At 39.6% G+C, this 12,745-nt stretch overlaps 1 protein-coding gene across 3 annotated transcripts in view; it reads right to left on the bottom strand.

The window, feature by feature from the left end:
• ZNF420 (zinc finger protein 420) overlaps nt 1-12,745 on the bottom strand; it is a 67,390-nt gene that overhangs the window by 25,193 nt on the left and 29,452 nt on the right. For all 3 annotated transcript variants that reach the window (XM_011950636.1, XM_011950638.1, XM_011950637.1), the window contains 2 exons: nt 7,166-7,254; nt 4,866-4,992 (listed from right to left, as the gene is read on the bottom strand). In XM_011950636.1, coding sequence (XP_011806026.1) covers nt 4,866-4,992; nt 7,166-7,174 — 136 coding nt within the window. In that variant the 5' untranslated portion in view covers nt 7,175-7,254. The remainder of the gene's footprint in view (nt 1-4,865; nt 4,993-7,165; nt 7,255-12,745) is intronic.

Raw genomic sequence — 12,745 nt, 5'->3', positions numbered from 1 at the left:
CTCAGATAATACCACAGTGCAGTGGTTATTAAACATGGCTAAACATTTGAAAAACCTAGAGAATTTCAAAAAATAATGATACTTGTGTACCATGCCTAGAGATTATTATTTAATTAGTCTGGGGTGTGGCTTGGGCTGTGAAATTTTTTAAAAGACCATAGCTATTTCTAAAGTACACACAAGTTTGGCAACCATTTCCATATTATTTCTGCACAATTCAATGGCTTTTAGTATACTCACTGAGTGTGCAACAATCACAACAATCTAATTTTTAAACATTTTTCACCCCCAAAAGAAATGCTGTCTGTGCTCATTAGCAGTTAATTCTCATTTCCCCACTCCCCATTCTCCATCCATTCTACCTCTTCCCCATCCCCAGTGCTGGGTAACCTACTTTCTGTCAGTATAGATTTGCTTATTGAGGACACTTCATATAAATGCAATCATATAATATGCAGTGTTTGTATCTAGCTTCTTTCACTTGGCATGGGATATAGTTTGGATGTTTGTTTCTCCAAATCTCATGTTGATGTAATCTAATGTTGAACGTAATCCCCAGTGTCAGAGGTGGGGCTTGGTGGGAGGTGTTTGGATCATGGGGATGAATCCCTCATGAATAGCTTGGTGCCATCTTTGTGGTAAAGAGTGAGTTCTTGGCCGGGCGTGGTGGCTCACACCTGTAGTCTCAGCATTTTGGGAAGCAAAGGTGGGCTGATCATGAGGTGAGGAGTTTGAGACCAGTCTGGCCAACATGGTGAAATACCATCTCTACTGAAAATACAAAAATTAGCTGGGTGTGGTGGCAGGTACCTGTAATCCCAGCTGCTCGGGAAGCTAAGGCAGGAGAATCACTTGAGCCTAGGAGAAGGAGGTTGCAGTAAGCAGAGACTGGGCCATTGCACTCTAGCCTGGGTGACAGAGTAAGACTCTGTCGTGAGTTCTTACGCTATGAGTTCGCGCGAGATCTGGTTGTTTAAAAGAGCCTGGAACTTCCTCCTCTGTCTTGCCATGTAATGCACCGACTCCCCTTCCCTTCCACCATGACTGAAAGCTTCCTGGGCCTCACCGGAAGCCAAGCAGATGCTAGTGCTACGCTGGTACAGCCTCCAGAAGCATGAGCTAAGTAAATCTCTCTTCATTATAAATTAACCAGCCTCAGGTATTTCTTTATAGCATGTTTCCAAGGTTCATTTGTGTCAAAGCATGGATCAGAACTTCATTCCTTTTTATTGCTGAATAATATTTCGTTGTAAGAAAATAGCAAATTTTATTCATCCATTCGTTGATGGACATTTGGGTTGTTGCCATTTTGTGGCTATTGTGAATATATCAAGATATAGTACACTTCTGCCTCCAAATCTTGAGAATGCCTGGTACTGTCAAGCATCTTAATTTTTGCCAGTTTACAGCATGTGCAATAATTATATCATTGTGGTTTTAATTTGCTTTTTTTTTTTTTTTTTTTGAGATAGTCTCCCTCTATCACCCAGGCTGGAGTGCAGTGGCATAATCTCAGGTCACTGCAACCTCCACCTCCTAGGTTCAAGTGATTCTCCTGCCTTAGCCTCCTGAGTAGCTGGGATTATAAGCATCTGCCACTATGCCCAGCTAATTTTTGTAATTTTAGTAGAGATGGGGTTTCCCCATGTTGGCCAGGCTGGTCTCCAACTGGCCTCAAGTGATCCACCCGCCTCAGCCTCCCAAAGTACTGGAATTATAGGCATGAGCCAGCACGCCCAGCCTAATTTGCATTTTTTCCCCTTTGAACTGCCAATAGATACCTTTTACCAAATTTTTCAGTATTGTTATTTATCTTGTTCTTATCAATCTGTAAAAGCTTTTTCTATTCTGATACTAATTTCATTGTTGTCTATATGCAGTGCAAGTATCTCCACCCAATTCATGGCTTGTCTTTTACTGCCTTTTTTTTTTTTTTTTTGAGATGGAGTCTCATTCTGTTGCCTGGGCTAGAGTGCAGTGGCCAGATCTCAGCTCACTGCAAGCTCCGCCTCCCGGGTTTATGCCATTCTCCTGCCTCAGCCTCCGAGTAGCTGGGACTACAGGCGCCCGCCACCTCGCCCGGCTAGTTTTTTGTATTTTTTAGTAGAGACGGGGTTTCACCGGGTTAGCCAGGATGGTCTCGATCTCCTGACCTCGTGATCCGCCCGTCTCGGCCTCCCAAAGTGCTGGGATTACAGGCTTGAGCCACCGCGCCTGGCCTCTTTTACTGTCTTTATAACGTCTTTTGATGAAGAGAGTAATTTTCATGTAGCCAAATTTGTCAATCTTTTAATGATTATTTTTAAAAAGAACTAAATAGAACCTTTAGAAATTATTTGGTTTCCTTTCATAGCTGTCCCTTTATGAAAATCTATTAGTTATCATTTTTGTGGTTTAGTTTCTTTATTTCTTTAAACTATCACCAAGAGCTTATAGCTACATCTAATCATCCTACTATGTAAAGATTTTTGCCATGTAATATGTTGTTTCTTCAGATTACCTATCACTCATCTGTGACCCATTTCCCTGTGGGTTTGATGACCTTTATGATCTCACCTTTTGTTGATCTTAACTTATGAGAATTCTAAAGGCCTCTTACTTTCCTCTGGAGATTTGCAATTACTTTAAATGGGAGTCAGAAGGCACCACCTTAGAGAATAAAATTTCAGTCCTTTTTTTTCCCATCGCCTAACCATCTTTCTTATTATTCTAGTATTCACTTTTCTCTGGACATAATGTTTCTCTGTTCCTCCCACGAAGTTAATACCCACCCCAAGGCCTTTACACTGTTCTCTCAGATACTGGCTTGACTCATGCCCTTACTTTAGTGAAGTTTTTGTTCAAATATTACCTCTTCAGAGAGGATTTTCCAAAATCTACCAATCTAAAATAGGCCATTCCAACCCCTCATTATTCTTTACTTGCCTACCTTTCTTTACCTTTATTTGTACTGCTTATCACTACCTGTTGTTATATTGATATTTATTAAATACATGTATACATACGTATATCCATACATACACATATACATAGAATTTTTTTTCCTCATGTATTTTGTATTTCTCCCACAAGAAAGTGTTTCAGCAGAGTAAGAACCTTTACTAGACCATTATTTCCCCAATGGCTACTACAGTCCTTGGCAGAGAATAGGCCTTCAATAGATATATTTTGGATAAATGAACAATATATTAAAAGAATAAAGATAGTAAGTCTAAATTCAAAGAAACAATCTGGAAAGGAATTGACTCCCAAGTTGACATAAAAGTGTTGTCATTGGGGAAGAGGAAGAGCCATTCCCTCTTCTGTTTTGTTTTATTTATTTATTTGAGACTGTGTTTTGCTCTTATTGCCCAGGCTGGAGTGCAATGGTATGATTTCGGCTCCACAACCTCCACTTCCCGGGTTCAGGGGATTCTCCTGCCTCAGCCCCTTGAGTAGCTGGGATTAACAGGCATGTGCCACCATGCCTGGCTAATTTTTTGTATTTTTACTAGAGATGGGGTTTCTCCATGTTGGTCAGGCCAGTCTTGGACTCCTGACCTCAGGTGATCTGCCCGCCTCAGCCTCCCAAAGTGCTGGAATTATAGACGGGAGCCACCGCGCCTGGCCAAAACCCATTCCCTCTTTTGAAAGTGGGAAGAATTATAATAAAAGACCAACGGGAAAGGAGGTAGTAGAAATTAGGTAAGCGTCTTTAGGAAGATCATGCTGAAAAACCCTTGCTTTTCTCCTCAAGTCACAGGGTTTTTTTTTCCCCACACAACTTGGGTCCTCTAGGGACATGTATTAATCAATAACTTCCTAAATGCTTCAGAGGAGAAAGGAAGGAAGAGGCATGAGACAGTTTATTCCACCACAAGGAATAAAGTGATCATCTAGGTTGGAAAATCACTTATTGAAGTTGTAATTGATATGGATTTTGTTTCATATAAGAATACTACAGAAGAAAACAAAGTTTCTTAGACAATCACAGGTTTCCCCTCAACTATTTTCCAGTAAAAGATGATTCTAGCATAGTCATTCAATGTCCAATGCAAAGTTCTTTTTTTTTTTTTTGAGATGGAGTCTTGCTCTGTCACCCAGGCTACAGTACAGTGTGATGTGATCTCAGCTCACTGCAACCTCCATCACAGGTTCAAGTGATTCTCCTCCCTCAGTCTCCCGAGTAACTGGGATTACAAGCACACACCAGCACGCCCAGCTAAATTTTTGTATTTTTAGTAGAGATGGGGTTTCGCTATGTTGGCCAGGCTGGTCTTGAACTCCTGACCTTGTGATCTACCCACCTTGGCCTCCTGAAGTGCTGGGATTACAGGCATGAGCCATCACGCCCAGCCCAAAGTTCTTAATATGTAATATTCAACTACCAAGAACATATAAGACAATGTGTTTGTTCTAATTAATGGTTGTGTTTGAGTTGTTGGCGAAATGCACTGATCCACTCTATCACTATACAAATGATGTAAACTCTTTTATCAGAAAAAACATACATCTCTGCATCTATTTTTTTAATCTGTGACTGGGCCTGTGAATTATTTAGAGCTCATTTAGCAGATCTAAACTGTAACAATGTATAAGCTGTTTTATCTGCCAATATTCCAAGTATCCCAAACTTCAAATCTAGCCCTTCGATCATCAAGGAAGATGGCAGAAAGATGGTATCAGAAGGCAGTAGTAAGGCTTTCTGAAGGATGGAAAAGATAAAGGTGCCCTGAGAATCCATGTCTACTTCCAGTAATTTCAAACTCCTCCTTTGAAAAGAATAAGAAATTCAGTTAATTACTTAAAAAAGAACCTGGAAATAACAGCAGAGAAAGCAGCCATTCCAAAGGTAGATCCTGAAACATGAAGGCCAGATTCCTTACCTAGTGATACCAAGTTGCTGTAGTTCTCCAACATCACATCTCTATACAAATCTCTCTGAGCGGAGTCCAGGCATTCCCACTCTTCCTGAGAAAAGTCAATGGCAACATCCCTGAACATCACTAATTTCTGAAACAACAAACAAAATGTTAGTTTTGGAAATTAAAAAAATGCTTTTTCTTTTTTTCTTTTCTTTTTTTTTTTTTTGAGATGGAGTCTTGCTCTGTCACCCAGGCTAGAGTGTCAATCCTGGCTCACTGCAACCTCCACCTCCCAGATTCAAGCAATTCTCCTGCCTCAGCCTCCTGAGTAGCTGGGATTACAGGCACCTGCCACTGCACCCAGCTAATTTTTGTATTTTTAGTAGAGAAGAGGTTTCATCATCTTGGTTAGGCTAGTCTCAAACTCCTGACTTTGTGATTCACCCGCCTCGGCCTCCCAAAGTGCTAGGATTACAGGCGTGAGCCACCGTGCCCGGCCAAAAAAAAATACTTTTTCAATGGAGAGGGAGATGAAGGGGACCCCTCCACAAAGGAAGCAACACAGCACACAGGCTGAAAAGTACAAGTATGTTCCTGATTATTCCTATCGCTATAGTTTTGTTGTTATTGTTGTTTTGGAGACGGTCTCACTCTGTCACCCAGGCTGGAGTGCAGTGGCGCCATCATAGCTCACTGCAGCCTCGAACTCCTGGGCTTAAGTGATCCTGTGTCAGTCTCCTGAGTAGTTGAGACCACAGTACGTGCCACTGTGCCCTGATAATTTTCAAATTTTTTTGTAGGGACAGGGGTCTTGGTTTTTTTTTTTTTTTTTTTTTTTTCTTGAGAAGGAGTCTCGCTCTGTCACCCAGGCTGGAGTGCAGTGGCCGATCTCAGCTCACTGCAACCTCTGCCTCCCAGGTTCAAGCGATTCTCCTGCCTCAGTCTCCTGAGTAGCTGGGATTACAGGCATGCACCACCACACCCAACTAATTTTTGTATATTTAGTAGAGATGGGGCTTCACCGGGTTAGCTAGGATGGTCTCGATCTCCTGACCTCGTGATCCACCCGTCTCGGCCTCCCAAAGTGCTGGGATTACAGGCTTGAGCCACCGCGCCCGGCCATGGGACAGGGGTCTTGTTATGCCCAGGCTAGTCTTGAATTCTGGCCTTAAGGGACCCTCCTGCTTAGGCCTCCCAAAGTGCTGGGATTATAGGTGTGAGCCACTGCCCCTGGCCTGCTGTACATATTTTCTGCATATAGAACATCTTACTTTACAGATAAGTCTGGGAATAAAGTAAATGCTATGTCCCAATTAAAAGAAATAGCATACACAAGCATTCTATACAATATGTATATTGTGTATCATACATTCAAAATAAATGTAAGTTTCTTTCTTCACTATGTAAGGAATAAACAAAATAACTGGGAAAATTTTCCTGTAAAACCTTATAAAATAAGATCTGTATAAAATTAAAGAATTTATTGAAGCTCCAGGTTCACCACTAGATCAGAGTACCATATCATAAACATTTTCCTTGTCATCAACAATTTAGTAAATATTTTATAGGCTACAGAATAGCTCCTATATAATGAATATATCTGACATAATAAATGCTCATATTTGAACATTTTAGGTTGTAAAAATCTTGTATTTCTTGATTCTCAGAGTTTATTATTCTTAACAACTTCTGCTGGTGAATGATCATCTTCATTATGATCATATTTATCATTCATCCGTAAATGTAACTTTTCATCATTCGAAGCAATAGAAAGGTGAAAAACATAATCCAAATTTATACATTCAAGACCAGTACATAATGTCAAATTTCAAACTGATCCATATTAAATTATATATTCCTGGGGAAGATCCCTGATCTCTCTGTATTCAGTCCCTAATCATCTTCCTAATCTTAAAAACTCATAAAGCATGAGCTCTTGCCACATATCGAGAGAGAGCCCAGTCAAGACCAACTCCTGGCTTGTCTACCTGGGAACTTAGATCTCAAGAGAAGTTCAAAAGGTTTTCATGTGTCGTGCCATTTAACAACCTCCTCAACCTTATGAAATCAGGGAACTCTGCTTTTGTTAGATCAGTGTCCCTAGTCAAAGATGCTGAACGGATTATTGACTAAGTATGTGACTAAAGGTTAGATTAGAAAGACACACTTAGGGAAGACACTATCACTTATCAGAATGGGACAAACATGAGGAGCATATTCCTGAGTGAGGTCAGTTAGGAATGAAGCTTCAGGAGTGAGGAACACACACACATACTCTGTAAAAAAGTAAATGAAGAGAGCACAAAGAAACTTCAATTTACCCGAGCCATGGTTTTTAGAGCTGCAAGAAATGATCAGTCTTCTTCTGGGTTCCTTTCTTAGGAAAGCACAGAGTCTGGAGAATGCAGAGCTAGGGAGGAGAAAGCAGAACCGTGAGACCAGGTGTTTTGCAAAGTAACAAATGATTCAGTTGGAATTATCTTTGTTGTTCTTTTCTTCCTGTTTCTCCCACCCCCAAAACACACACTAAGGGGGATAGATATATGTTGTGGTTCTTACCTTGATCAAACTCAATGCTTCCTATATACAAACAGAAAATATAACAACCTCTCTACCACTTCTGAAATGAAACTCATAGGTAATAACAACACATCTATAGATGTCAAAAATGGAGATAATGAACAACTTAGTATTTCAATATATTTATGATCATACACAACTACATTAGAAGGCACAAATAATTAAATGCTTATGCTTACAATTACTTATAATGAAGAAATTTAGACTTATAAAATGACAACATGTAACTACTAAGTATTGTTGACACATTTTATATTTGATGTTTTGAAATAAAGGCTAAATATATGTGTGTTCATGTGTATGTATAGAATAAGTAGAAATGCATTATCTATAAATGGAGGTTTCTATACGTATTTGCCATGGGCAAGACAAATATCACAGCTAGCATTGCCATCAATACTGTAACTTTTTGAAATGGTTAAAAAAAAACTCAGTAAATTTCTTAAGCAAAGTACAGCCTTTTTCTCAACCAAATCATGGTTGCATTCCTGGAAATACAGCTAATAGTAAAACCATCCAATAATAGGAAAGTAGATAAATTCAGCAAATTGAAAAAGTCATGCACAAAAGCATTATGTAAGATATTCCAGACCCGGATAATTATAAACACACTTTTTCCAGGTATGGTTCTCAATTTTGCAAATCACAGACAATTTTTTGTTATGCACTGATGGACAGCTAAATCATAAGTTGGTAAACTACTGTCTACCAACTAGTTTTGTAAATAAAGTTTTATTGGAATACGTCCATACTGATTCAGTTATGTAGCGCCTTTGGCTACTTTCACACTACAGCAGCAGAGCTGAAGAGTTGCAACAGAGACCATGTGGCCCATGAAGTCATGTGAAATGTCTAGCCCTTTACAGAAAAAGTTGGGTCATCTCTAACCTAGATCCGAGACCTCACTCCTTCAAAAGCTTGAAGTCAGCTGGGCGCAGTGGCTCACGCCTGTAATCCCAGCACTTTGGGAGGCCTAGGCGGGGGGATCACGAGGTCAGGAAATCAAGACCATCCTGGCTAACACAGTGAAACCCTGTCTCTACTAAAAATACAAAAAATTAGCCGGGCGTGGTGGCGTATGCCTGTAGTCCCAGCTACCCAGGAGGCTGACGTAGGGGAATGGCGTGAACCCAGGAGGTGGAGCTTGCAGTGAGCTAAGATCACGCCACTGCACTCCAGCCTGGGTGACAGAGTGAGACTCCGTCTCAAACAAACAAAAAAGCTAGAAGTCTTTACCCTCAACCCTGTTACTTTAACATTCAACAGTACCTAGATGTATTTCCAAAACACCCTCTAGGGAGAATAACTGCCCCTACAGAGAATCATTGATATAGGTGCTGAATACATTTTTAAGTGAAAATTTGACTTCTTCAACAAATAGATTTCTGCAAGAGATACTTGTGCCCATCCTAACGACCTAAAAATAATTCAGATAAGATGAAAAATCATTAATTTCTTTTAAATTCATCAGAGAGCTGAGGGCACAAATTTAAAAGACCTAAACTCCAAAAAAGTGCCAAGCTCTTTATTTAAAAAAAAATTTTTTTTTGAGACAGGGCCTCACTCTGTCACCCAAGCTGGGGTGCAGTGGCATGATCATAGCTTACTGTAACCCTGAACTCCTAGGCTCAAGTAATCCTCCTACCTCAGCCTTCGAAGTAGCTAGGACTGCAGGCATGTGCCATCATACCCAGCTAATTTTTACTTTTTTGTTGAGATGGGGTTTTGCTACATTGTCCAGGCTGGTCTTGAACTCCTGGCCTCAAGCAATCCTCCTGCCTCAGCCTCCCAAAGTGCTGGGATTATAGGTATGAGCCACCACATGTGGCCCTAAGCTCTTCTTAAGAGCCACATATGGATGCTCCCATCTATGGCAGAGCTTAAACTAAATTGTATCAATAATAGTGCAACCATTCCAATAAAAATACAGTATTAAGATTAAAAACTCAAGTTCCAACTATATGCTCTTTACAAGAAGCACATTTTACATATAAAGATGGGCTGAAAGTAAAATGGGAAGATACACCATACAAACACTAATCACAAGAAAGCTTGTATGCCTATATTAGTATAAGACAAAATAGACTTCATGATAAAGAGAAATACTAGCAATAAGGAGGATCAACTCATCAAGAAGACAGCAATCCAAATGTAGAGATTTAACAACGAAGCTTCAAAATGTGTGAAGCAAAAATTGACAGAACTAAAGGAAGAAAGAGACAAACCCACAATCAGAGTTGGGAATTTTAAGATCTTCTGCTCAGTAACTGATAGAATGAGTAGACAATAAAATCAATAACAATATAGAGGATTTATATACCACTATATCAAGTACCTTGGCCAAGCTGATAAATATCTATTACTAGAATACCACATCCACTTACCAAAAGCTAAGCTGGGCTGAAGAGAACTGAGCTGCAAGGTGTTGCAATAAGTGATTAACACAACCAGCCTTTAATCATTTAGTAATCACTTAATATAAGAGGCTAGGGCCAGGCGCGGTGGCTCACGCCTGTAATCCCAGCACTTTGGGAGGCGAGACGGGCGGATCACAAGGTCAGGAGATCGAGACCATCCTGGCTAACACGGTGAAACCCCGTCTCTACTAAAAAATACAAAAAGCTGGCCGGGCGAGGTGGCGGGCGCCTGTAGTCCCAGCTACTCGGGAGGCTGAGGCAGGAGAATGGCGTAAACCCGGGAGGCGGAGCTTGCAGTGAGCTGAGATGTGGCCACTGCACTCCAGCCCGGGAGACAGAGCGAGACTCCGTCTCAAAAAAAAAAGAAAAAAAAAGAGGCTAACCCAGAGAAGGTGCTGAGTACTCCACTGTTTCACTCCCCCAACCCCAACCATGAAATAGCACCTGGAGAGGGTCAGAGAGGGTCAGGCAGATCAGTACAAATGTGGATCAGAGCAGAAGTGAGTCATCTCACTGCTAAGGGAATGCAGAACAAAAGGCTCCTGTCATTCATTTTATGGACTGGGACCAGGGGACAAGAAGACAAGGGAAGCGCTAAGAGTGAAAAAGTAGTGAGTACTGGCCAGGCATGGTGGCTCATGCCTGTAAGCAACCCCAGCACTTTGGGAGACCGAGGCAGGAGGATTGCTTGAGGCCAGAAGTTTGAGACCAGTCTTGGCAACATAGTAAGAATCTGTCTCTACAAAATAATAATAATAATAAAACATCAGCCAGGCGTTGTGGTGCAAACCTGTAGTCCTAGCTACTTGGGAGGCTGAGACAGGAATGCTTGAACTGCCCAGGAGTTCATGGCTGAAATGAGCTATGATTACACCACTACACTCCAGTCTGGGTGACAGAGCAATACCCTGTCTCCAAAAATTGTTTTAAAAAAGAAAAGAAAAGAAAGAAAAAAGAAATAAAGAAAAAAATTAAAACTACCCGAGTACTAAGAGTGGGAAAAAAAAGTGTCTTCAAGGTTTCCCCTCTCCCCTAGATTAGGATGTCCTCTTGGCAGAGGCACCTGATAAAGAGGCCTCCTAATGGAGATGCCTGGGTCAGGAATGTAAACACGCATAACAGCATAGCTGGTCCAGGAGGCCTGAGTCCTGAACTGCAACTCCCTTTAGAGACTGTAATGCACTAGATGTGCACCAAGTCTGCTGCGGGGAAGCCAGCTTTCCCCTGTGTGACCTGCCAGGAATGACTTGGTGGAGCCTGAGGGCCCACACATAGGATTTTGGCAAGAGTCAGACTCTTCATTAACAACTGCATATGGAAAGGCCATCAAAATAAACCAGATGCTGGGTCATAAAACAAGTATCCGTAAATATTTTAAAAACTGAATTATACAGAGAATATACCGTGGTCAGTGTCCACACATTATTAAAATTGCAAACTAGTAACCAGAATCACTAAATATTTGGAAATTAAACATACTTCTAAATAACCCATGCAAAAAGACATTGGAAATATGCTGAACTGAGTGACAATGGAAACACATGTATCAGATTCTGTGAGCTGCAACAAAAGCAGTATTTACAGGACAATTTATAGTGTTAAATGCTTATGTTAGAAAAATGATTTAGGCTCCCACTTTAGGAAGCTGGAAAAAGAGGAGCAAATGAAGACCAAAGTAAGAAGAAATAATAAAAATAAGCACAAAATCCACAATATAAAGTAGATTACAATAGAGAATATCAACAAACTCAAAAATTGATTCTTTCAAAAGATTCATACAGTTTATAAACCCCTACCAAGTTTTCAAAAAAATATACTACCAAAGTACAGACTGGACCACAGATTTTTTAAGGCTTTAATTAAAAAGATAATACAATTCTATGCCAATAATTTTGGCAATTTCAACGAGATAGACAAATTCCTTAAAACAAAAATTGCCAAAATTCACACAAGAAAAAACAGAAGTAAAAATCATCCCATGGATATTAAAGAAACTGAATGTGTAGAAACAAACAAATAAACTGCCCACAGAGAAGGCCCAGATGGCTTTACTGGTAAATTCTACCAACATTTAAGGCAGATGCTCTTTCACAAATGTTTTCAGAAAACAGAAAAAGGAGATAGCACTCTGTTCTACATCTTGAGGGCAAATAATCGTAATACTAAAACCTCACAAAGATATTACACGAAAAAAATTACAGTTCAATAGCCTCTAGGAAGACAGACATACAACAAAGTTATAAAGTATTACCAATCAAATCTATTTGACTTTGGAACCACAAGTATGTTTTCTATAACTATAATCACAAAATTAAATCAAAATGAAAAAAAATCTCTAAGAACCAAAAGCAAAACGAAACAAATTTATCTGTGCATACAAAGCTGGAAGGTTAAACATATAAAGGAAGTGAATATTTTCAGGAACTTTAAAATATAGTCATTTGACATTAGACCCAATATAACCTGCAAACAAAATAACTATAAGCTGTTTTTCAAAGTTGTCTTAAGAGTTTATGTTATGTTATAACTTTATGAAGTTATGTCTTAGAGTTTTTCAGTAGTTATACTGTTATTAATATTGGCATTGTTAGTCTAAAACTAATATATGTATATAACCTGAAATGATTATACAACACATATATCAGTGAGAATCTTAGTATCATTAATCATTACAAATTAAGATTTTTCTCAGATTATAAAAGAAACACAAATATAAAATCAAAGATAGTGAGAAAAACTATAATCTTTTAATTCAATTGGAAATATCAGTATACAATCAGGATTTTTTTTCTCCTTCTAAAAAATTTGTATTTCACCAGCTCTGTTAAGGCTATAAGCAATGACAACCAGGAGCAATGACAGTTCCTACTATCCTGGTTGTGACTTCTTTTTTTTTTTTTTTTT

Source organism: Colobus angolensis, unplaced genomic scaffold (assembly GCF_000951035.1).
Source record: "Colobus angolensis palliatus isolate OR3802 unplaced genomic scaffold, Cang.pa_1.0 Scaffold31, whole genome shotgun sequence".
Classification (NCBI taxonomy): Eukaryota; Metazoa; Chordata; class Mammalia; order Primates; family Cercopithecidae; genus Colobus; species Colobus angolensis.
The sequence above is the reverse complement of the archived record's forward strand: the minus strand, read 5'-3'. Positions and strand labels throughout refer to the sequence as shown.